Source organism: Macrosteles quadrilineatus, unplaced genomic scaffold, assembly GCF_028750875.1.
Source record: "Macrosteles quadrilineatus isolate MER2022 unplaced genomic scaffold, UCM_ALF_1.0 Scaffold_3__2_contigs__length_128488019, whole genome shotgun sequence".
Taxonomy (NCBI): Eukaryota; Metazoa; Arthropoda; class Insecta; order Hemiptera; family Cicadellidae; genus Macrosteles; species Macrosteles quadrilineatus.
In genome coordinates this window covers 56,874,711-56,902,192 of record NW_026542596.1, presented here as the reverse complement: position 1 = coordinate 56,902,192, position 27,482 = coordinate 56,874,711, and the positions used below count along the sequence as shown (strand labels likewise).

Genomic DNA, 27,482 nt, shown 5'->3' with positions numbered 1-27,482 from the left:
CAGGGATTGAATAAAATATAAATTTTGGTCTTGCAGCTGTAACTGATCGCTCCGTCCTTCAACAGTTTCGTGTCGATGTCCGTTTTCCAGGCACTAACGATACATGAGGCAGATGGTGTGATCTGAAACAAATTACCTAATTTTAAGAAGTTATAGGTATGGCGCTTTCAACTTTATTTAGCTTTGATAATTCAAATAAAAAATCTTTCGTATAGTCTAAATATCCAAATAATACCGGGTGATTCAAAAAGGACTTTACAACTTTGAAAATTCATATAAATCTTATTAAACAAGGTACAGAGCTGGTTTTGGTGTTGTTTTATATCCTGCAGACATCCCATCGATAGTTGATTTCTTCCCAGACTCGCACTAGCATTTCAGGTGTAACTTGCTCAACAGCAGCGTAAATCCTTGCTCTAAGATCAGGTAGAGTGGCTGGCAAAGGAGGTACGAACATGTGTGTAACTGACTGGGGATACAAATGTTTACCCACTTAGGGAGTTGAAATTTCGCACACTTGTAGTTCTTGGTCCCAAACCACCCATAAAATTAAAAAAAAGTCACATTTTCAAATTTTAACTTCCCGAAATCTCGAATTTCCTTCCCCCCCATGTTATTCTTATGGGAAATAACATTGAAAAATACCGACTTTTGTGTGCCCATCTGAACAGTTTAGAAACGTGCTAGAGACTTGAAATTTGGTAGTATCGTAGTATGGGATCTTAAATTAACGGGGAAATTCCAAAAGTCCCATTTTCTAATTTTAACCCCCCCAAAAGTTCAAAATGGTGGACCTCTGAAAACAACAAAACACGTTTTTTTTCAAACGGCTATAGCTCGAAAACGGTAAGAGCTAGAAAAGATTTGAGGAAAAATTTTAGGATTGGAATTAAATTTCCTACAAGACACTATTATGCGTTTTTCGAAAATTGCACTCCTTCACCGTCAAAAAACGCCCTACTTTCAAAATTTTGTAAATTTCTCTCAAATTTTTAACGGTTTTCACTATTTTTTGATACCTAAATTAATCATTTTCCCCAAATCCAACGGAAGTCACATAAAACATCTTTAGTTTATGGTAATAAAACTTGACGTGTTTTCCTTTAAAACAACACCAAAACCAGCTCTGTACTTGTTCAATAAAATTTATATGAATTTTCAAAGTTGTAAAGTCCTTTTTGAATCACCCGGTGTTATCGTCTCTTTTCAGGATTGTTACCCAACTCACTATTTACTGTTGTTTTACAAATGAGAGCTGTACTTGTACTTGGCCAAGGTATTTATATAGTATTACCTTTGACTATTGATTTGATGCAATTGTTTTCATCCCCATGTTAGAGTTGTCACCAGTTTGTATTGATATGAGCTACTGATAGATCGTGCTGATCTTAAATTACTAATTTCTTTCAGATAAACAACCTTTACCGAATCAAATAAAAATCATGTTTATTTCAGAAAAGTATGATTGGAATTAATTAATTACAAGGATGTTAATTCAAACTAATTGAATAACTTATTATGAGCTGTAGAAAACTTACTTGGCAAGCTACAAAAAAATATGGTAAATACCCCCGCTGCAGCAATCCTGCCGACTAAGCGAATTTCCATTTGCCTGGATTGATTTTCAATTAATCTATTAAATTAACATTTATGTTTAACGAGTACCTAGGTTAGCTGCTACAGGGAAACTAATAAAGTGTGTTTTTTATTAAAGTATCAATAGCTTAGTATGAAATAAATAGATCTGCCAAGTTTGATCAAAATATCCATAAACAAGCCATAACTACAACATTCTCCATAAGAATAACATGGGAATTTTAAATTAACAATTTTTTGAATTTTTTCCGTAACCAATCACCGTACAAAAACACGTTGATACACAAAATTTTTTTTCTAACTACTTTAAAAAGGTATGTAGAAAAATTTATAAATTTAATGTTTTAAGGGTAAAAAATGAGAAAACCCCATTTTTACCCCATAAAACCCCATTCCCATGGTCCGATCATGCTGGTTCACGAACTCACTCAAGTTTATCGCACCTTACACATTCAAACCAAATTTTATCAAAATTGGACAAAAATGATTTAAGTTATTGTCCGGACGGACACATATATATGATATATACAGGGTGAGTTTTAATTGTCCCACCCCCCAAATTTTTTCTACATTTTTTCAAATATCAATCCCAGACCACTTCCAAACATTGTTGGGTAGTAAGATCTTCATTTTGACTAGGTGGTCATTTCCGGCCGCCATCTTGGATCCGCCATATTGGATGCGAAAATTGTTTTTCAAATGTAAAGGTGGGGTTGTGACCCATTATTTCGAACTAAATTTTTACCCTGATTACAATGCCGTAAACCGTTTTTAAAAATCTTGATCTATTCTAAAGTTATGAGAGCTTTTTAAAACTTTATTTTTAGCCCATTTTAACATTATGCATTTACAAACTAAGACCATAATCTCAAAATAGTGCTAGATAAAGATAAGTATACACTACCAGTAATTGTCGACCTATTTTCACTTGGTTATGACTGATGTATTTTTTTCGGCCGCCATCTTGGATCCGCCATTTTGAAATGTGATAAATTATTTTAAATATGAAGGGGGTGTTGTGACCCATCATTTCGAACTACTTTTTTAAGCTGAACTTAATTCCATGATCCGTTTTTCATTTTCATTTTTTTATTTTGAAATATTGACATTTTTAACAAAAAAATTGCAATATTTCATAAACAAAACTTGATAACAAAAAATGGATAGCGGCATTGAGTTTAGCTTAAAAAAGTAGTTCAAAATGATGGGTCACAACACCCCCTTCATATTTAAAATAATTTATCAAATTTCAAAATGGCGGATCCAAGATGGCGGCCGAAAAAAATACATCAGTCATAACCAAGTGAAAATAGGTCGACAATTACTGGTAGTGTATACTTATCTTTATCTAGCACTATTTTGAGATTATGGTCTTAGTTTGTAAATGCATAATGTTAAAATGGGCTAAAAATAAAGTTTTAAAAAGCTCTCATAACTTTAGAATAAATCAAGATTTTTAAAAACGGTTTACGGCATTGTAATCAGGGTAAAAATTTAGTTCGAAATAATGGGTCACAACCCCACCTTTACATTTGAAAAAAAATTTTTGCATCCAATATGGCGGATCCAAGATGGCGGCCGGAAATGACCACCTAGTCAAAATGAAGTACTTACTACCCAACAATGTTTGGAAGTGGTCTGGGATTGATATTTGAAAAAATGTACTAAAAAGTTGGGGGGGGGACAATAAAACTCACCCTGTATATACCTATATATATATATGTCATATATATACATATATACAAATTTGAACGAATGGTGTTTTTGTTGCCTCTGGGGACATCAAAATGAAAAAGTAAATCCGTCCCGGGCCTAGGTCTTACCATGAGACCTACAATAGCTACTTCCCTATAGGGAAATTCGCTAAAACATTTATCAAAAGGAAGTATGCAAGCTTTTGAACAATTAAAAATGAAAAGCCACCACAGCAGAGGCATTTTGAATTTAAGGATATGTACAGCTATAGTTTCTAATTTCATAACCTACCATGAAAATATATGTTTAGGGAGATTTCCAAAAGTACATTTATTACTATCTATATATTAATAGGCAGGCATGTTTCTTAAACACCCTTTTTTTCTCAGCTTGTGTGCATCGCAGGGAAAATCTTACACATACTGTTAGAAAGATATTTTCCAGTAGATGTGCAGAGGGGGCGATGTCTACTTGTACCGGCGTCTAGTTGTACCTGCTGCATTTTGGTGACAGGCGTCTAGTTGTACCCCGTCCAAAGCTGTAGAGACAACTTGACGATGGTGCGGACGTCTAGTTGTACCTACGACTAGTTGTCTCTACGTCTAGTTGTACCTCTTAAAAATCTACAGGTACAACTAGTCGGGAACGTCACCGTCTACTTGTACCTCATACGTCTGCGTCTACTTGTACCTACGACTACTTGTACCTACGACTACTTGTACCTACGACTACTTGTACCTACGACTACTTGTACCTACGATTTATTAAAAATCATAAATCTTACAACAATTTATTATAAACAACTTGCTACAAAAGCCAGGCAAATTTGGCTTGTCTGCAGCTCATTGAGAAACCCCTGTACTTGACAACAACGTACTTGTGTCCCTTGGTCAGTCCTTATCCATATTACACTTTGGTTTTCCTTATTTCTTGTCAAGATCTGCTATCATTGTTTTTTTCCACTTAAACTGTACCTTTCTATAGAAAACTAACATTAACTAGCTTAAACAACAACTTTAAACAATTATCTTAAATAAATAAATTCAGAGTTTACAAAAACAAATAATTGAGTATAATAAAGTGTTTTTGTACGGTATTAGTCACGGAGAATATTACAACAAGTTCAAATTAAATATGTATATGTTATTCTTATGGATATTACGTAAACTGGCGTAGTTTGGTGGTTGATGCATATACTTTGACAAATTAGTTTATTTCACACTTAACTACTAACTTTTCTCAAAAAAACATCTTAATTACCTTCTACGCAAACGTAATTAAAACTCAGTATTGAAATACCATTGAAAAAATAACCCAGATATGACTTTTTTTGCGCGCGCTCATTAGTTCTTAGTAAAACTAATCTTGGTTTAGTTGCAGACTACATAGGCAGTGTACACATACCTAGCTCAGTATGAAATTTAGTTTATATAGTTTAAATGTAATGAAGAAATATATAAAAAGAACAAAATAATTATGAATGTAAAAAATAATTTACATATAATTGAATTTAACAAGAACATGTATTCAAAGGGAAAAATATACTATAATAGAAATTAAAATTCAGTTATGTTTAATCTCTACGAGTTCATGGCGTGTTCCTGAATCAACAATAAGGTATATCGTCTTATTGTCCTAATAAACACGAGAGACATTCGCCTATCTTTATGGTCGTATTATATAAATAACATTGAACTGATTAATTTAACAAATGATCATTGTTAATTTATTCTAACAATTAGGCTATTTATGTACTGTACATTTATGTTTTATGTTTTACATTTATGTTTTATATGTTTGTTTTGTGCTGTATTTATGTTTTAGTATATATATATACTGTTTAAATATTTATTTATTAAATCAATGTCCTGACTAATCAATACACAACCTAAACGATATTAACTAGAGATTTGATCATATTGTCATAGCATCTCTTTATAAGAAATCTGTCCGGAGTATGTGCAATTTTGGTTTATTAAACTTATTGGTATATTGGTGTAAGATTGTTTTATGTTTATTCGTAATCCGTACGCATAATATCTACACGAAGTTGAAGCTTTTGCTTTGGTATTAACAGTCAAGTAAAATAAATAAAGAATTAAAATAAATAAATAATTAAAATAAATAAATAATTAAATAATCTTATAAATTTAAGAAAATGGGTTATTCGTTTGGCTCTGCTACCCGACCATTTTTATTATTGAGGTCTCAAATTAAAGGTATGCACGCACAGATTTGCCATCAAGCATCGGCGTATATGATTTTCTTCGTTAGGCTAAACAAATCATGTTAACAATTTAATTTTTGAGTTGTTCTAATTCTTATAACGTAGTTTTCTAAAGTTATCTGTTTTGGCTGCCTAGAAATAATCGGACGTTTGTTTCTCCTTAGAAAATGTATTGATAATTATAATAGTGATAGTTAATTATGTTACAAGACTATGACAAATTGCCAATTATTGAGTCAACTTGGTCCCCACGCACAGGCTTCGCATATGTGGGCCCTGTCGATTTTCAGAAATTACGTCCATTCTGTATCTATTATTCTTTTGTTATGAATTGCTTTTGATTTTATTTATTTGATTTAATTTTACTATGGTATTTTGCCGGACAAACTCCATTAAACATATAGCACGGGTGGAGGTTAATTTAACAACTTAAAACTAATTCATTCAACAATAGTTTGCCTGAAAACTATTTTACTAATATTTGTTTAAAGTTTTACAGAATACACTTACAAATGATGCTATTGTATGTTTTTATTTATACATGATATCGGTACTTACAACAAAACTTGTGAATTTTTGTGTTTATTTATACATTTATTGTATGGCAACAACGTAAACTTAAAGATAGGAGCGAGTGTATGCAATTCCAAGATAGAGTTTAGTATCCACCGATCCTACGATAGTTTAAGAGTATATTTTGTACCTAGGGCCGAAAATGACTTTATATCAATAATGTAGGCAAGCATGTTTCTTTACAACCTTTTTATCAGCTCGTGAACATCACAGAGAAAAAATCCGCATTTCGGTGGAAATGTATTTTGCTGTCGATCTACAGAATGCCTTTATAAATTAAAATAGGCTAAAAAGACATAAAAAAAAAGAATTACAAATGTTTAAAACTAACATGGGTTTAACCGGTGGGGCACACGGGAGGGACTAAGGCTAACATATCTTGTATTGTCAGCGTTCGCCGCTAGGACTGCTAAGTTGAAAAAATTTAAATTAATATTTAATTTTTTGTGATAAAATTAACTTTTTAATTATAAAATATTGTTTTAAAATTATAAAATTAATTTTTAATTTTTAAAATTAAACTGTCATAACATAACCTAACCAACCAGACTTGCTGATAATATAAAAACTATATGAGATAAAAATCTAATTAATGATTACTTATAATTTTTAATTAATTATAAAATTAATTTTAAAATTTAGTATTATAAAATTAAACTGCCATAACCTAACCTAACCAACCAAACTTGCTGATATGAAAAATTAGTTGTCAAAAAGTTAGTACTGTCGGCGGGTTTCGAACCCCGGACTTCCTGAACATCAATCCGAAACGCTACCATCTATGCCACGAATGTCGCTGAAATCACGTCGTTTCGTTACGGTAATCGTGTCGCCTCAAGAGAAGACATTAACCACTAGAGATATGACGTCACTACACCTTTAGCCTTAGTCCCTTCCGTGTGCCCATTCCTGGGTTTAACGGGTTGCTATGCTGGTGACGAAATAACAACTAATTATGAAAATAAAATCAAAACAAATGGAACATATTCCAATCACATTTATTATTTAGAGTGTATGTTAAATGGAGAAGTATGTATTGTACATTGCATAGTTTTTGTCGAGTTTTCAACCGCTAGACCTAAACTTCATTGTACACTTCATTGTTCATTGATCACTGGGAAATCCATTGTAAACTATAAGATATGCACACTAATCAATGCAAATACTTTAAGGTTATGTGAAAAAATATTTAAAGGAATCAGCAAAAATAGTAATACATAATTGCTGGGCAGCGGTCTATTGCAATTCATTAGGGATATACTGCTTGTATATTTAATGATATATATAAATGTTTTAATTAAATAAGCGATTTTCGGTACCAGGGCTGGAAAATTTTAATCACAACTATAGCTGTCATTTCGACCCTGGTCAGCAATCGGTCGACCCTGGCGTAGCTTTCAGCCTCCAATTAACGTCTGTAAAACTACTAAAACATCGTATTGCAGTGAAAAATATTTGCCAATCATACTCAATCGACTCGGAACACTGCAGTTCCTGATTTAATTAAGGGTATTATTAAAAAATACTCGTGCAGTAATCAATTAAACAGGGTAACGAATTGAAGGATAGATACAACTAGACTATAAGGATGCAAAATACGCGTAGGTACAACTAGACGTAGGGACTACTAGTCGTAGGGACTACTAGTCGTAGGGACAACTGGTCGCATCCGTACAAGCTAGGTGATACTACTTGTCGGTGGGATACACGTCTAGTTGTACCTACGTCTAGTTGTACCTCCTAAAAATCTGCAGGTACAACTAGTCGGGTGAGCCACCGTCTACTTGTACCTACGTCTAGTTGTACCTACGACTAGTTGTCCCTAGGCCTCGAGGTACAAGTAGACGGAGGGACAACGAGACGGAGGGACAACGAGACGCGGTCCCGTGCAGAGTGCCTTTATAAATTAAAATAGGCTCAAAAATGAGCACAAAAATTAAATTTAAAATTTTGAAAAAATTAACATGAGCCTTAGGGAATTCCATGCTGGTGACGAAATAACATCAAAATATAGACGAAAATCAAAACAAATGGAAGAAATTTCAAACACATGTTTTATTTACGAGAATAGAGAAGCGTCTGCACATTACATATTTTTGGGCGAGTTTTTAACCACTGGACAGCCTCTAGTTTATTTAGTTAACATTGTCATTTTTAAGTTTTTTAATTATTCCTATGCAATTGAATATCATTTGTAAAGCAATATTTTTTTTACAAGCAGACACTTTTGTAGTTCAAGATAAAGTAGGTTCTATACTAAAATGGAAATTTTTGTTGTTGTAGTTGTAAAAAAAATTTTAAATAATTCAAATAAAGTTAATATAATGATTACAGCACTACATTGCTACTTCAGGGGAAAGCAGGCACAGCAACTGGAAATTGCTGATAGCAAAGATGTGGTGTTGGGTTTTTTTCTCTAATGTCCTACCTATGGACTAATTAATAGTGGTTGTCTAAGATCATCATAATGGTGACATATGCATGAAAAATCATCTACATTGCCCCTGAGGAAATTCAGAAGCTTTACAGTGGCTAAAAATTGTACTTACCTCACCTTGATTTGGCTTTGACTAAACCCTGGTAAAGAATAGCTAATATTCGAAAAAAATGACAAAAGTAGGCCTACCTCACCTATTGGATACTCACTGTTCATAATTTGCATTTTCTAGGTTGTATATTACTATAACCTGCCATCAGAAGCTATGGTTTCTAAAAAGCACCACACTACAAGAAATGTAAATGAATCTATGCTAACATATTGTTTTCAATGTGTTAGCATGGATTCATTTTCAAACATAACGTAAAATAAGTGTGCTGTCACCCTTATTTTACTTTGTGTTTATTCATTATTTGTTTAATATTTTGGTAATGATGTCATCCATCACTCTTTTTTATTTGCCTACAAAGATACCTGCTAAATTACAACAAAGTATACGTTTTTGTGATTAATAATTTAGCCATGTAATACTGTGCAGTAAGATTTTGTGGAGATTCAGCTTAAAATGTTTTAGATGTTCAAAAAGTTCTTTTTACACGAGAAAATGTGCTGAGAGTTCCTCTCCAAATAGTGACAATTGAAATATTTTAAATATTGACTTAATTTGTTACTTTATAAATCAACCCAATCCATCCAGTGGTTTATGCGTGATTGACATTCAAATACAGAAACAAACAAACAAACACACACACAAACTTTCACATTTATTGAAACAGCTGTTAAGATTCAATAATTCCATTTCTCATAAGGTTAACATGGGAAACTCCAGAGCCACTGGGGCGGGGCCCGAAAGGATTTTTGAAATAAGAATATGCGGTACTTTCCTGTTAAAGGGAACATTCATTATTATCGATGATTTTTCTCTCGATATATCGATGTTTTTTCGATCCATTACAAATTGACAACAATAATTAACTGATCTTGTTTAGGCTAAAACAGTCTGTTATATGGATTAAGAAATGAAACTGTTCTAAGCTAACCTAACACAACCAACCAAACTTGCTGTACCATTTAAAAAATTTCGTTTGGGTTTGAATATAAAAGGCAAGTTATAAACACGGAAATTTTAAATGTTACAGCAAGTTTGGTTAGTTATGTTAGGTTATTTTTTTAGAACAGTTTCATTTCATTAATGTTTGTTGATACTGAACAATATTTTTCGTAGTTGTCAGCTGAAATGTTTCAATTTGTTAATATCGATATATCGAGAAAAAAATCATCGATAATAATGAATGTTCCCTTTAACAGGAAAGTACCGAATATGCCTATATGTTAATTGGGAATGTGAGCTATCATCATGCCAAATTTCAGCCCAATCCGACCAGTATTTTTTGAGTTTACTTTTCCCATACACACATACACACATACAGCAACCACCTCTTTTTTATAATAGTATAGATAGATGAAATGAGAGGGCTCACTGTTGAACTCAAAGTAGAGCACCTTCAAAGATTATGCATTCAATAAATAGTCTACAAAGAGAAAATATTGGATGCTTGCAAAAAACCTATTTCAGACAACAATATTGTGTAGCATTTTGGTAGAGGCATTTGGAATTTCCACACAAACAAGTTTTACTGTTCAATTCATTTAATTTTTGCTTTTATATACTAAACATAGCAACGTTTACAAAATAAGCACATTTTTCGATATGTCCATTCAAATTTATAAAATAATATTTTCACAGCAGTTCAAACTTTTTCAACATTTTTGTCAAAGGTAGAAAACCAATCTTTTTATCCCATTTACGACAAACATACAAATAGTTTGGTGTACAAATTAAATAGTACAAAATATACCAAAACATCAAATCCATATACATGCAGGGACAACACAAACATAGACTCTGCATATAAAAACAATTAACAGTTAATATTGCCAATTTCGAACACGGACTGATCATGATAAAGCTATTGCTCATTTGTCATTTTATTTTAGTCTTAAACGATTAGTGGATGAATTAGTTCAAATGGGTCACAGGCTATGATAGTTAATTTTTTACAGAGTCCATTTTCATACCAATGGACTGTTTTCAACAGTTAACCTCACATTACTGAGTTAATTGTACCAACAAGCTTTAGAATAATGACTTTTATCATTGAGTATACACGTATTAGAGTAGCCACTGAATGGAGGTTATCGTTACCTGAACAGCGCTGTTGCAGAGTAGCGTCAGCGGCCGGAACTACTTCACTTCGGGATTGTTGGTAAGGTAGTTTGGTTGTTTTTTTATTATTACTTTCATTGTAGGTTGTAAAATGTCATTTTTGTTGATGAAATTCATTTGTTTGTTCTTAGTTTCGTTGTTTTTTAATAAGTTTTTAATACTAAATGATTAAAAGGTCCTCAGAGGCTTATATGCTTATACGTGCATACTCAATGCTTTTATGTAATGATGAATTTTACTTTGCGTTACATATTTTATCTACACAATTGTAACAGAAAGGTATAAAGTTTAAGTATATAAAAAATATAGGTAAACTTCAATAATGCTGTAATTTTTATATCCACTCTGAAACAGTTATCTTCCATCAAACACTCAAGACATAATAACAAGACACTGTATCATACCTGATCAAACAATTCATATATGCAATTTATATTAATAGCAGTTTCATTTATTTTTCAATACTATAAATATCTCTATACACAAATATACAGTATATACTATGACTATTTACATAATAACAACACAAAATAGAACCATCAATACTTTGTTTTACATTATACAGTATTAACATGTTCTATAATACATTTTAAGTTAACTTGTGTATTTTGTGTAAGGGAGTGCTTTTTAACTACCCGTTGACTAACATAAACATAAACTCCATATTTTTTATATTGTTTAGAAAATTGTACACAAACGTAGCAAATGCTAAATGTTAGTGGTAATTGGTAAATTCTTACAATAGACAAGTCAGCCAATACATTAATATTTTTCATTGTTGTAAATAATGGTTTAAAGACTTTATACTGTCAAAGTGATCCTTTGTAGTCTATATAGCTACTGCAGTTTCGTTCCCGATGGGAACTTCATCGGGCTGTCAAGGACATCAAATTTCGTTCCAGACGAAGTCGTTTAAGTTAGAATCTATCGATGTCACACATTTAATTACACACAAACAAAAATACGAACAATTATAAATAAACATTACAAAAACGCCGGTACCGGGAAACCCGATACGCACGGAGGGCAGGTCTAGACTGACCTTTCGACCCCATCGGGAACGAAACTGCAGTAGCTATATAGACTACAAAGGATCACTTTGACAGTATAAGGTATTTTAACCATTATTTATTACTATACCAGTGATCCGGAGGCTAACAACATGAAGTTTTCATTGTTTCCTTGAAAGTTTGAGAGCCAAGAATTCATATTGTTGCAGCTTACAAACGTAACGTTTAACACATATAAAAAGAGATTTCACAAATCACATGTTCCGGAGGGTTAAAAAAATTAATTTATAGGCTAAATCCTTATTTTAATATTCAAAAACAATTATTCCTCTTTAGCTCCACGTTTTAAAGCTATATTAATTTAACAAAAACAATTTATTTTACAGATCTTACATTTTGGGGCACATTATTTTCTTACTCACTACAGACTAGATGCATATTTACAGATAATATTGTCAACCACACTCTAATATTGACAAGGCGGTAACTTTTAATGTTTTATTCTACGGTGTTCTCATCTGATGTCCCCATAGACAACTACAAGTTTTACAATTGGAAAAATTTCATAACTAAATTTAGGGTTAACACTGATAACAGTGGAACCTCTCTTACCCAAAATAAAGGAGAGTCCATTTCATGTTGCCAAAACTTTGCTATTATTAGTTTATCTGTATTTTCATTTTGTCTAGAATCAAGAATTTGTTCACCATCTATTTATGATAAGACAGGGATTGTAAACCATAGAGTAGATAGGAAGTGTTTCTCTTCCTTTGTCAAAGATGTATTTAAGTGTTTTCACTTATTTAAGCTGTTTCCATTAGTCATGAAAATTTGTTTGGCTAAAAGAGATTCTACCGTATGTTCAAACAGGTTTGTCAACTAAGAACTATTTTATTTGATTCTGCAAACTAATATTCTCCACTTCAAAGTAACTCCTTAAGAGAGGTTTATTTGGGCTGTGAAATTAATATGTGTTAAGAAATTAGGTACTTTTGAATAATTAATGCATTAGCTCACTAAGAGGATACAACTAATATATGTAAGTCGTTGTCTAAAGCCGATGTAACATGAGGATATACAGAGAGTCATGTTTACGCCAGTCCACGTCAGTGACGCAGCGCTCGCTTCTGCTCGTGGCCGGCTGCCATGTAGGAGAACACACATAGAACAGCGTAACAAATCTGGTCGGCCTGCAAATGGATTGAATCATAAAGATAATATTCTGTGTTAACCTTTGTTCAGGTTTCCCTATTTATAGAAATGTAAATATAGTAAACCCAAAACACAGAAACTGAAATCAAACCAGAAATATACTACAAATTGTAAATTTCTTGGATTTAAATTTATAAAATAAATATAATGCACAAATTTGAAAGTAATAAAAAGTTTATTGGGTCTCACGCAAAATCAGGGAATGTTTTTTTTTTCAGGAAATTGTCATTCACTACCTTGGTAGGTGTAGGTGGGTACCCTACTATGACTACATAAATATTTTGCTGATTGCAGTTAAATTTTTATTGGCAATGAAAAAAGAATGATACATAAGTAATGGAAACTACATAAAAACGTTTCCAAAAATATACAAATTTACAAACTCATAAAATTTAGCTACAAAAGCCACTAATTTGTCTGCAGCAATTATTATAATTTATGTTATTTCACAGTGTTTTTTTTTTATTCAATCAGTCTTTTGCCTTCCTTTTATTTATAATCCAAACATTGGCCTAGGTTTTATGTTCAATCTTTACATTACAGTCTTTTTAATTTAAATTTGACCTTCAATATGTCAACACTAAACAACATTTCAACAGTATTTATTCATTTCACTCATATTAAATACAAAAATGCCATTCAATCTATAGTTTTAATTCTAAACTGGGAAGTGGGTAAATCCTCTAGGCAATAAATGGCCTATAAGAAATATTAAGTTTTACTATAGTCTTTTATTGACTTTAGTTACAAAATTCTTTGAAGATGTTTAATGTTTACAATCGAATGCTTTTCATAAAATTTGAATTTGTTATGCATGTTTTACAACAACATGACTTATTTATTTTTTATGATGGTTCAAAGTAAATGGATATAATAGAGTGGTCTTATTTTTTAGTCAAAATTAAATTTAAAATATACTAAAGAATCAACTATTTAAATAAGAATCAGAAAAATAAAAAAAACTCTTTAGTAGAGAATCCCCTTTAAAGAACTCAGTAATCACAATTCAATTAAAGAGGATCAAATTCAGATTATAATTAATTGCATTCTCAAACAAAGCAGGGCAATGTAATTATTGAAGGTTATAATGCACCGTTTCAGATTGCATCCATACAATCTTAATTTATCTGCACATTACCAGAAATATAGGACTTTTAAGGGCTTTGGCAATGTAATTGACTTTGTAAAGTAAGATTTCTACCATTTAATTATATTTATTTACCTATTCTGGTCAAAGTTTAAGTTTTATCCAATATGATGTGTTTAAGACCTAATTTTAAACAAATAAGTAAATTTTTTATTGGAATCTTACAGGTTTATGTTTGAACTGAGTAACTTTAAAAATAATTCACCAAACAAAACAAAGCACTTCTACAGCAGAATGGATGGAAGGTAACATTGGTAAAAAAAAATCTTCACACAAACAACCATTCACATCAAGAAAGGCTTAACAAAATAAAACATTTGAACTGAAAATAAAAAATAAAAAGCATACAAACTGACATGCATGCGTCAGGAAGTGGCGAGTTTCTTGGTAAATACAACGGAAATCACTCGGTGAAGGGTCTTGTTGATTTCTGCTGCCTAAAGAACAGACATGCGTACAACAATCATGCGGAGCTGACAGAAAATAAATAAACTAATTGTGTAATGAACTAGGTTAACCTAAACATGCCAAGGGAAACAGGGAAGGGGTTGGAGGTGAATTTAAGAGTGTGCAATGAAAAGAAAAGGTTTTAACTTATAACTTTCCAAATTTAAACTTTATAATTTTTAATGTTTTTTGAGTGCTTGTGTCACTGGCATTTAGAACCAAGCAATTACAAACGCTTTTAAGGAAAAGTGGTCTAACCTCAAATATTAAGGCTATCCAGAAAGTAAAGAACGTTTCGTTCTGACGCCGCTAGCTGTGTGCCGATCGCGTACATTTTGGTGCGTGCGCACTCTGCACCTCAGTTGGCTTTCAGCCGTGACAACTGGATCATTCTCATGCTGCCCATTATTTCACAATTTCTACTTAAGCTGAGCGCTGCGATTAAAAATCCTGCCAGTGAAGAGGTACGGCCAATGATATGATTTTAAGTGGATTTTAAAGTGATTTTTATGTGGAAAAACTTAAAACTGAGACTTCTCAAGTTTCACGGACTGTGGTGTTTGAAATTGTCACACAACAAAGCGAAAGCTCCGTTATCGGGAATCGGTGCTTTTCACAAACCTTTTCATCAACTTTAGCGACCAGTTCCATTAGGCACAATGCTCAGGCGGACGCCCTTTGCTTCGTCATGACTCATGAGCATCAGATCGGCCATTTTTTCTCACAACTTTCTTTAATTACGTTGTTTTAAACTTCACATACTTGGCGATAAATGTATATCGGTTTTAAGTTTTTTGCCAACAAAAACTGCATCACTGACCGCACCTCTTAACTGGCGGGATTTTTAATCGCAGCGCTCATCTTAAGTTGAAATTTTAAAAAAACGGGCAGCACAAGAATGTTTCCTCTGACACGGCTGGATACCAACTGAGTTGCCGAGTGTGCACGCACCAAAATGTACGCGATCAAACACATTACCTAGTGGCCTAGTGGCATCATAACCAAACGTGCTTTACTTTCTGGATAACCCTTGTAGTTTTTGTACACAATAGGGATTAAAACTATCTCTTTCGAACCAAAGTCCTAGATGCTAACCACTAGGTTAGCAGTACACCCAAATTTTTGTTGCTATTGGTTAATTCTATACTCTTTAGTCTTTTGTTTATTATTATGAATATGCAAATTTAACTAGTTAGGTAGTATGATTTTTTACAATTTTTAATTAAAACTTAAAGGATTTCAACTGAAAATAAAGTGATGTCTGATTTAACTGTCTTATATTTCTAACAAGGCATTGAAATACTGACTTAACGAGATACAACAGGGCTAATAAAACATGTTGTTATCCAACAAATTGATGAAGAATAAGAAGGGTTTTACGTGTTAAAAAGAAATAGCCTTACTAGAATACAACAACCATTATAAATCATAATTAACTCGGTATAGTTGGTTCAGGATTTTAAATGTAAATAGTTTACATAATTGGTATGACATTTGTAACAACTGAATAATAAATTGTGTATTGTCTGAAAACGATTCCATCAATCATAGACATGGTCATCTCATAGACAATTAGAATAAATATAGACCAACAGCAGTGCTGCAGTTAGCATATGTTTCGGCGTCCACCACTGGGAGTGCTGTGTAGTTACGGTGCACACCGCTGCAGCGTCTGCTGGTAGCATACGGCTCCTCATCTGCAGCGGTGTGCGTAACTACACAGCACTCCTAGCGGCACATTGTGGAAACCTTCCTTTGACAGTCTATATTTTATTCTATTTTGTCTATGGTGTCATATTGTCATGTCTATTATTAACATCCAGTAAAACTGCAACTCAGCTTAAGCCTGCTAATCCCAGCAGCATAGCTATTTCCACAAACATTTGCCTCAACTCCAGCAAAACTGCACTAAAACGCAAAACAAAACAAGAATGCATTACAATCACAGAACAATATTATTCATCAATGTTACAAAGTTGAACATCAAAATAGTTTTACTACTTACCATTGATGACTTGTATCGCCTTTGGATAACTTGACGTGTTTTCGGATCTGAAAATAATTTGCTCCAGTTAATTTTAAAGAGTAGGTATATTTATTTTGGTGGAAACCCTGTAGTTAAGGTAATACTGGTTGTAAACTGTCTCTTGTCTACTTATACTCTTCAAAAATGCTTCGATAAGGATTTTTCATCAATTTATTTTTAACTTTTAAAAGGTTAAGGTTAATAAAGGTCACCAACCAGTTCCAGTTGTGTTCAAGAAATCTGGTCCAAATATGACAAAATGAGGCAAAATAAGACACACCCCTTGCTTCTCCTTATCTTGTCTGGATTTACAACAACAAATCATAATATTACAGCTGTTTGTCATTCAACCTTTTTAAACTTGGTTTTGTTTTATTGAAAATTTTAAATACTATATGAATGTGTAATTGTCATTTTTTATACAATCAGCCATGCGTTAGTAATCTCATAATCAAAATGGCCGTTATTTTTGAAATTTTAAACTGGACAGAGTTAGGTTTTTATGACATAGATTTCATCTACCTTAATATAAAATAAAATACATACCAAGTTTCATAAAGATTGGTTGGAAAATTTAAAAGATAAAAATAAATATTCATACTTAAAATACAAAATAGCGAATCTATATATAAAGCCAAAATTACCCATGAACTTTTGAGAAAACTACAAGTCACACCCCCATAAACCATATACAGTACTTAAAATGTTCGTCATGACGAGAAACCTTGCGCAAAATTATCCATTATGTCATAAATTGCCCTTTAAGGTCGTAATTCATTTCTAAAGGGAACTTTTCATATACCTAATGTTAAAAATACCTCAGCTGTACTTATTTGTTTGTTATTCTTTCAATTTATTACCTTATTAAAATCAGGTGTGATTATTTGTTTCTTTTACTGTATTTTGTTTATTTCAGGTTAACTTAACCAATCAATAGTTTTATTAATACTTATGATGTCAAACGGGGTGAAGCCCGTGGGTAAAAGCTAGTTATTATAAATGTGAAAGTTTGTGTGTTTGTTTGAAGTTCAATCACGCATAAACCACTGGACGGATTGGGCTGAAATTTGGCATAAAGATAGCTCACATTCCCGATTAACATATAGGCATATTCTTATATCAAAAATACTTTCGGGCTCCGCCCCAGTGGCTCTGTAGTGCCCCATGTTAACCTTATGAGTATTCATATTTAAAGGGGATTAAAGAATTTAGTCAGCTGTTTCAACTACAAAATTTGGTTCTATGATATACAAAAGCATTAAAAAGTTATAAGATTTACCAACAGGGTGCAGCACTATATTTTTTTCCATTTATGTAAACAGTTAATTTGAACTAAGCAGCAACAAAAACTGTGATACACAATGAGAACTGTCAAAGTAGGATTGTTTACAGTTATGTTTATGTTTTTAATGTTAAGAATGATTTGTGATTTTTTGCCAATTTTTAATAACTTATTTTTCTTCACTGTTTAGGTGAAGTGGTAGAACATTATGGCTATGGTAGATGTGTAATACTATAGTATACCGTAAATTTAAAGAAGCAAATGTTATCAAAATGTGTCCTCCCCCATTGCAAACGCAAAGCTAGAGTATAACTGCAATAAGCATTTTAAACTTATATGCCAACCCCGTACAAAGGACGGGTACTCTGCTAGTTAAATGATAAAGGTAAGTTAAGATCTCCAAGTAGTAATAAATCATATGTATAAAAAAATATATTGGCACCGCTTGATAGTTTACATATATTTTCTTGTCATCTTTAATAAACTTGTAAAACTAAATATTTCTATTGGTACAAAGTTTATTTCAGAAGATGTTAGTAGTATCTATCTCACTAGTTAATTACTTACTAAACTCTTCCAATATAAAGATGCCCCCTTTCTGAGTAAAGCATTTTCGAATGTGGTCCAGTCTGACGAAAAACTGTGAAAATAAAGCAATAACTATTAGTTATCTGTATTTGGAGGGCTTAAAAATCTATATGTTTTAAAAGTCCAAAAACCTATCATGCTCGTGTAATTTTGGTTAAGCTAAAAAATTATGACTTTGATAATACATTTAGCATTAAAAATGAAGTCAAAACTTATATGACACAAATAGTAACATATGTATAAATTCAATTATTAATAGATGAAAAATTGGTTTTATATATTTTTTTTACTCCAGTGGCATTTTTTACGTTTTGTAAGAGACTGGTCCAAACCCTGGTCTTGTTACTATCTAACGTCGACTTTTTTGTTGGATATAGCATCTAATTCATAGCTCGATGACAAATGGCATCTGGGTCTGGAAACGATCTTACTTGGAATCGAACCAGCGACCTTCAGGTTCTAAGGTGAGTGCTATAACCACTTGGCTACCCAGACAACTGTTATTGCTCTATTATACATGGTTATAAAACCATGTTACATTTATGTTTTGTGATTCTAAGTCAAAATATACAGTCAAATTGTATAAACCTAAGCACCAAAACTGTTTCTAATACATACATGTCAGCCAATGGAATTTCTGGTATGATTTAAAGTGTATGGAGTATAATTCAAAATTTTCTTTCCTTCCAATAAATGAACACACTTTGAAACTTCAGTCAGAATATGTTGTTACATGATGAGAACACAACTTCTTATGGTTTAGGTTCAACATATTGATATTTGTAATGCTGTAGCAAACTTAATTTGTAAAGTCTAAACAAGCCAACGTAGTACACCATTAAAGTAGTTTCAGGTGGTCAACTCATCACACTCTACTCCACTGTGCTGCTGTCTAAAGATTTCTTCAGTCTAGGAAAGTCTCTACACAAAACATTCAGTAACCTATGTATAATATAAAGTGCAAGCAAACAGCATGCAAAGCTACAAGCAAAGGCAGTGAAAACTTAAGTGAATGCAAATAAAAGCAAATGAAAGTGAAGCGACTTCAGAAACTGAATATAAAGCTTAAGGCAACCTTCTGAGATGGCCAGGACGTCTTTTAATAGTCAGAGGTTTGTGAGGATAGTTACATCTATACTAAGTTGTGCAACCCATGCGATTTATCCATACAACTGAAAATAATGTTCATCAATGACTAAACAACAAAAAATAAAGTGTCTAATAACAGATTTAACAATAAAATTGCGCAATGGACAAATTGAGCGGACGAAACATGGAAATCTACAGAACAACTAAGTAAATGGGCTTCAAACGGAAATACAAACAAAAAACAATCAACGTAAATTGGGAAATGCTCTACGTAAAGACAAAATCAAATGAACGACAACGTGAGATCTAGAAAACAGTGCAGTACCTCGAAATCCTGAGGAGTTGACATCCGAACGAACCAGAGCAATGAACAAAGAAAAGACAAAACTAGTATGAGCCGTAAATCTCTACACACACCTACATACACCTACAGACGTTACCTAGTTTGTTAGTTCTTCGCAAGAAAAGCGTTTAAAGATTTTGGAATTTCACAAGAGATTAAGGACCATCTCAAAAGCTCCTTAAACTTTTTTACAAACGCCGTAACAAAATAAAACTGTATATTGTGAAAAAGTGTTATACTGTCATTGCAAAATAGAAAGTGTAGAAAATCGTAAGAGAAAGAGAGTGGTACAAACATATGGAAAACACTTTAAAATCCGATAAAGGATGCATATTAATAGCGTACCTCTTGATCAAAAGGAAATTTAAAGTTTTTTTTCTTCAGACGACATCCATAAATGGACAAAACAAAGACAGAAATCGATAAAACATGCGAAACATAATAATGATAGAGAGATAGACAAGATAGAGAAAAGAAATTGTATAAAAAACCAAAAAACATCGATAGATTTTAACAAAACTGAAAGAATTTAAATGGTGTATGCTGAAAAATGTACTACCTTATCTTTTATGAGACTAAAGAGTGGGCAAATAGTCACGGAGGGTTCCTCAGTCTCTTAAGAGCTCAATGTGTTTTGTACTCGAGCAAGCAATTTAAGCGATTTAAGGAATATTTTGAGTGGTCCTTGTATGGTAGTTGAATTTTGATCTTTGAATTTGTAAATACACACAAGTAGAAATTATGTAAAACGAACAAAGATCAGAAGAAAACAGGAAACGCTGAAAAGCAAATAAATTCAAACAAACCCTAATTTGTATTATTTTATCAGGTTTAACAATACTAAAGGATGAGAAATACTTGAATTTTGTTTTGTTGGAAAGAACATGGTCTGTATGGATTGCCAGAACCAACTAAATATAACTATTCTTAACGCAGCAAATTAAATCATTGAAAAAGGTACATTATGATTAGATATCGTATGATTTTGACAATCAACAGATTTTAATATTTATTTTAGGTTTACACTCCAACAAATTTCTCCTAGAATAAACTGTGGTAACAACTAACGACTAAAAATGAAATTTTGTTGTGAAATTACACTTGTCTCAAATATGTCCATTTTTTATGTTCAACATTAAAAGAGGTATTTTTCCTGTATCCTCTAGTATTTTAATTCCATATAATATTCCAATTCCAAGAAAATTTTACAGATTCAACTGACAGTTTTGACAATAATTATTTTGTAAGACTATATAGTTTGCAGAATGCAGAGAAGTTCAGTTTTTGCATCGAGTCAGATTACTATATGAACAACATAATACTGGTCTTACATGAATCAGTTTATTTTATTGAATTGTAATCCAATAGTGATTTCATTTGTGTTTAAAAAAGCTATTTCATAAAAGTCATATAAAAATAACATTGATTATTAGAATCAGTGAGTAGACATTTAGTCTTGCGCTTTTAAAATGTTGTTAATAACTACAGCTTTTGAAATGAATAAGTAATTTGTTCACGGGATGTACAAATTTTGAGACAGTAGAGGAATTATATCTGAAGCACCATTTCGTACAGCGCATTTAAGTAGTATTCCTTACATTATGTATCAAATTAGCAGCCATTCTTGGTAGCAAATCAAAAAAATTTATATGAAAATCGGCAACAAAGAGTAGTTTAGTTAACTTATCTACAAAGATTGGAAAACACCAACACCAATCTGCAAATTTACAAACATCCCAAAACTTTGTTTCCGCTGGAGATGTCTTCTTATCTTACCTGTCATGTGGAGAACCGCCCTGAAAACTGACAAAGACATGCAGGCTCACCTTGCTATTGGCGAAGAGCAGCCCCACCCCTTCCATGCAGACTTGGAGCAGCCCTCCCTCCCCCGACGAGAGATCCTGAACAGGGAACTCTCCTCCGAGCTCCACCCCTGTCAGAGCACCCTGTCCTCGCGCAGCCGCCCTCTCCATCGACTCTTTGATGCAGTAGTACAGATCCTTGCACTGGAAAACAAGTGTGAAAACCATCTGAGATTCTTCACTTTATATCAGACGAGTGGGTGAAAAGAGCACTTGGAAATACGAAATACATTAAGGAAAAAGGAATGTTCAGGTAATTTACCTGCGAAAGAGTTCCAGACAGTTCACATCACACAAAAAGTTTACATAAAATAAATTTTATATTGAGTTTGATTTGTCAACTATCAATTCTTCACAGCATTGCACACTTGGGTGTGTATTTAAAGCCGAATATGATACAGTGAGTATAGGATGGAGTGAGATGACCTCTTCTCAGCTTTGCAACTGACTAAGATCAGCTGTTTCATTAGTTAGGATCATTTGCCTAAAGCTACTGTTTCCAAGATCACGCCAGCGTGATCTGTCCCGCATGATGTCCGTTGGCGCTAATTTTTGTCCGGCGGATTTCCTATCAAGCTCGGCGTGAGGGTGGTTTGCAAGAAAGCGGATCTAAGATTTAAAACAGTGTTATAGCTCAAAACAAAATGAGGATCCTCAAGAGTCCTACACTTGTCCGCTCGGCGTGCACGCCAGAAATGACTGGGGTCATTTTTAGCGTGCCCCTCTCAGGACTCACGCCAGACAGATGGCCTGAAAACTCATGTCCGGCGTGATCGCTCGCACTTGGAACTCGCACCCATATAAAAGCATGGCTTCAATTTAAACTTGATTACGTAATCACGCTTATCCACTCACGCTGTCCGCCCAGCGTGATCTTGGAAACCTTAGCTTAATGATCAAGGACACCTGGGTCCAGTTTCGAACCAAAAAAACTTTCCTTTTGTTTAGGATTGAACCACACCATTTTGATTACTGGTCGAGCTTTGTAACCGCTCGGCTACCAAGTTGATTAGTATCAGAAAAAGGCCCCTTGTAGGGGTTGAAAAAATCAAAGTAGTTGCGTTTACTGAACTATCTGTGCTTTCCGCCTGGAACCCGTTTCTTGAATAATTTATTTGTGTGTTCTTCTCCCTTGGTAGAGTTTTCATTAGATTGTATACAGGGTGTCCCGTAAGTAAACAGCCAAACTCCAGAAATGGTTCTATAAGTCAAAATAAAGAGAAAATCAAGAAAACGTTTTTTCCAAAATCGCTTAGTTAACCAGATCTACGCCGTTTTTTTTTTTTTTTTTTTCACATAAACATCTTACTGCTTAGTTATTAACTATTGACATTGACAGTTCATGAAGTTGATTGACAATAACTAAAATGTACTGGGAGGTACAACCTCGTGAGGTAGTAGGTGCACTTCTATCATTTGCCATTTACGAGGGCTATCCAGAAAGTAGATTACGTTTTTGTCTGTATACGCTAGGGATGGGGCTAACGCAATCATCTTGGTGTTAGTTCGTATGCAGCTCAGTCCGCATCTAGCCATGCTAGTAAGAGGTTTCTGCTGTACTCTGTTGAGTTACTGTGACAGTTTAAAATGTCTGTGTTAATTGAAAATGCCGCGAACTGAGTGCAAAAAACTGTAAACCGATAAAAATCTATCGGCAACTTTGTGAAGTTTATGGGGAAAACATTACTGAAGGTAAAGTTTGTCAGTGGGTCATTAAATTTAAAAATTACCGAACTAACGTTCACGACGAAGAGCGAAGTGGAAGACCCACCATTGTGACTGCCGAACTTGTCGAAAAAGTTGATGCAGATGTCGTTTTCTACAAATTTTGCGAAGTTTGTTGCATGAGATCATATAACCGAAAAGCTTGGTTACCAAACTGTAACCAAAGAGTCCATTCTTTTTTTTTTGCGCGCACTACACAGTTTGCAACATTTTCAATTAACACAGACATTTTAAACTGTCACAGTAACCCAACGGAGTACAGCAGAAACCTCTTACTAGCATGGCTAGATGCCGACTGAGCTCCATAACGAACTAATACCAAGATGGTCGCGCTAGCTCCGCCCCTAACGGATACAGACAAAAACGTAATCTACTTTCTGGATAGCCCTCGTATTAAATCCCCACGAGCTAAAAAAAGCAGTAAAAAAGGTTCCCATAAATGCTATTTTTGTCAAATTTCTTTTAAAATAGGCACGTTTTTCGACTAGAAAGTTTTTCTCTAGACAGAAAGAGATCCTGGAACAATGTGTCCTCCTAAATCAAACCTCGGTTCAAATCAAATCAAATCAAATTGTTTATTAAGCCAGAATTAACAAAAAGTGGTTATTAACCACTTACCTTTTTTGTGTAATATTTATGCAGCTGTGTTTGGCCGCTGTTCTTCCTCCAAAGACACAAAACCTGAAACAAAATTATATTTTACCCCAACATTTTAAAATCTGAATAAAAAACGTTTTTTAATATTATTGGTAAAAAATATTCCTGCAGCTCATCTGCTGTCATATGATCAATTCAAGAGCTATGTGTGTTCATCGGGTTTATATCAAAAAAAAAAAAAAAAAAAAACTAGCCCATTGGTTAAAAGAACTTTCAGAATTGATTTGATAAATGAATGAAACAAGCAACATACTGTAACTATGTCACTTGTTTTAGTTTATATTAGATTCGTTTGGCCAACATACCAGGGTGGAATATTGTTACTGACTAAAATATCAGCTGATTACTGTGCCAGGACCATTCATTAAAAGGTCAAAGATCCAGAGTTTTGAACCATTAGGACATTTTTTAATTCTCAGGACCAAACCAACAACCTTCTGACAAGCACTATATCTACTCAGCTACGTAGCTGCCTTACTTTACTTGTTACATTCCATACAGGTCCTTGAGTTCTGTGTGGTCAACAATCATAAGAGGTTTAAACAACTAACAACTAATACAAAATGTTTCAATAATTACTCCTTTCTCTCCTAGATAAACCCTTATGTGGTGTGTAACATCCAATTAAAACATTGAATTTCACTATACTAATGATCCTCACATAACATATGCAATTCCATTATAGCTGAGGGACAATACCTTATTCTTCGGACTGTATGTCATGTTGACCAAGTACTCGTACCACCAGCGTTCCACGATGACTCCGTTGACTGACCGTAGCACGATTCCGTCCTCCCTCACCTCCATGAACAGCAAATCTCCCGAGGAGTCACATCCAGAATGAACGGTGAAACTCTGACGGTGAGACTGTCGTGACCCTAGCGGCTTCAGGTCTATGTCGTTACCATGCTGGACAAAAATAGTTCTTAGTGATGTGCCAGTTGAGTACTTTAGTTTGGTTTTGAATAAAACAGCGTATCAACTCTACTTTCATGTAGTGATGGTCAAAACCAAAAAATGTTGAATCTCAAAACCTAAACGTAACTTCTTTACTTGATCTCAATTCCAACAAAAAACAACAACAAATAGAATTCTTCTCAATTTTATCGTTATTGGTAAGCGAAAAAAACTAACCAGATTCTCGATTTGGTCCAGTAGAACGTTGACCTCTTGGCTGTAAACAAGGCCAATGTGACTCTTGCCTAGCAGACGACGCACCTTGCGTCTCAACTCTGCCTTGGTCACATTCATCATCAACATGATGGCCGTCAGGTTGTACAACATCGTAGACAGAAGTCTGTCCTCCTCGTGCTCCAACCGCTTACGTTCTGTCTCACTCAGGCACTTATATCTGTGCAGCAAACGAAATGGCAACTTTGTCAGTCATACATTCTTAAATAGAAACGTTTAACTCATTTGGCCAGTCATACTGGATTGGATGGCCATTTTAGTGACCTAATGTTTTTTATGTCCAACCTTTTCATCCTTAGAGGCCATGGCTTGGAACCGTTGTCCGTTTCACACATTACTTCAGGCTAGTCTTAGTCATTTGCGGCGTTATCACTTAGATTTAAAATCCATTGGTGATTGGCAAGATTTGAACCTAGGACATTAGGAGCCGAAGTCCTGTGCTCTGCCACTAGACCAGCTAGCTCCCCAGGCAGCAAGATACTTTTTATCCAAATTTTAAGCTGAATATTAAGTGCAGAGACTGGAATGAATGACAGTGTAGATTTGTTACTAAGATCAGCTGTTTCTTTAGAAAGTTCCTTTACTAACCTCAAGGATAAAAAAACAGCTGGATCCAGTTTCGAATTATCAAAATGCTACAAACCTTTGTTGGTGAACCAGATACCCCATGATTAGATGAGCACTATACTATAACCACTCAGCCACCCTGCTGTGTTGTGTAAACAATACATATTTTGATGGACAGCCCTGCTCGCCTTCAGAGCATCTGATTGCGATTGGTGTAACATAATGTTGTATCACTGGTCATCTGAGTGGCAGGGACAAGCGATGTGGCAGCTACTGAGCAATAGACTGTGACCAGCACAGCGAGATTGAGACAACTGAAAACTATTCTTTTGCATATTAAGAATTGTTGAGAGCCAATGGTGCTAATAGTTTTTGTTAGACTCTTTCTTTACACACTAACACAACTATTTACCTCTCCATCATTTCTGTGGGGCCTTGGTCCATTCCGACCATATCTCTCTCCTGACTAACAGCATCCAAGAACGCATCCTCCCAGAACTGCATCTGGTCCCATACAGTGGACCTGTCCTTGCCCAGTAGACCTGCAACCACATAATTTGAGGATTAACAGTTTTAGATTCCTCATCTGGCCATCACCGTGTATAACTCAGACAGGCAGTGATCTTAACACACTACGATATAGTTTACACTTACAGTCACATTATAATTACATTCAGACAGTAACACTATTCTTTGTATTTAACCTGAATAGTGAATATGAGTGTAGAATGAAGTGACATGACTAGAAGGTTTGACTTGAAAAGCACGTCATACCTTGGAATAGGTATATCCTCCCAGAGTCCGGGCTTGGAGTCGTAGAGGTGTTGTGTAGGTTACCTCCGTGATATCGGAAACCAGTACTTAGAGAAGATTTGCTCGACCACACACTAGGATTGCGAGGCTTTTGTTGGCGAGGAAACTGAAAAGAGAACAATTAATTTTCTTTAGTCAACAGAACCAGTTAAACGTGAGTATACAATTAGATTAGTTAGATTGGAAAGATGTAGAGTTCAATTAACTCAAGGGAGAATATTAGGGCCCAGAAGAATAGATAGATGGAGGAGAAAGATAACACAAGATAACAACATCATTGTTATTTTATCCAAGTATAGAAGTTCTTCAGGGAGATGATTGGTTGGTAATTTTAATTATTTCGTTGTTAAATGAGAGACGTTGAAAGAGTGGATTTCCCTTCAAGTCCTAGGTAGGACGAAATGCTGTTACGGATTACTTTACTTTTTGTATCTACAAAAACTTGGAACATGGAACTTTCAATAAATAATCTGAGCTAAAGAAACCACCATAGTAGCAGCAGGAGGCTGCCCCCCTCCCTCCCCCCCCCCCCACCCACTGGAGCAAATGTGATAAAAGATGTATACATATTTTCAGAGAAAAATATGAGTGACTACATTAATGTTTGTGAACAACTCTTTGTAAAAAATAAATTAAAACCTACCTCGTTTTTCAGCCCTTAATTTTCAAAGAATTTTCTAATAAGGGAAGTTGTGAAACCCCTCTATTTTATGGTCCACCCAGTAAGTAAGGGTCTGGGGTGGAGACCCACAACTCACCCTATAACTC

At 33.9% G+C, this 27,482-nt stretch overlaps 1 protein-coding gene across 15 annotated transcripts in view; it reads right to left on the bottom strand.

Annotated features, from left to right (window-relative positions):
* Positions 1–10,171: 10,171 nt before the first annotated feature.
* LOC128990511 (MAP kinase-activating death domain protein) overlaps positions 10,172–27,482 on the bottom strand; it is a 126,549-nt gene continuing 109,238 nt past the window's right edge. For 13 of the 15 annotated variants that reach the window (XM_054412889.1, XM_054412890.1, XM_054412900.1 and 10 more), the window contains 9 exons: positions 26,676–26,820; positions 26,314–26,443; positions 25,278–25,494; positions 24,843–25,052; positions 24,105–24,167; positions 21,726–21,905; positions 18,447–18,519; positions 16,577–16,623; positions 10,172–12,955 (listed from right to left, as the gene is read on the bottom strand). In XM_054412889.1, coding sequence (XP_054268864.1) covers positions 12,872–12,955; positions 16,577–16,623; positions 18,447–18,519; positions 21,726–21,905; positions 24,105–24,167; positions 24,843–25,052; positions 25,278–25,494; positions 26,314–26,443; positions 26,676–26,820 — 1,149 coding nt within the window. In that variant the 3' untranslated portion in view covers positions 10,172–12,871. Of the gene's footprint in view, positions 12,956–14,480; positions 14,562–16,576; positions 16,624–18,446; positions 18,520–21,725; positions 21,906–24,104; positions 24,168–24,842; positions 25,053–25,277; positions 25,495–26,313; positions 26,444–26,675; positions 26,821–27,482 lie in introns of all 15 variants that reach the window. The other 2 variants (XM_054412892.1, XM_054412903.1) reach the window with 1 other exon arrangement.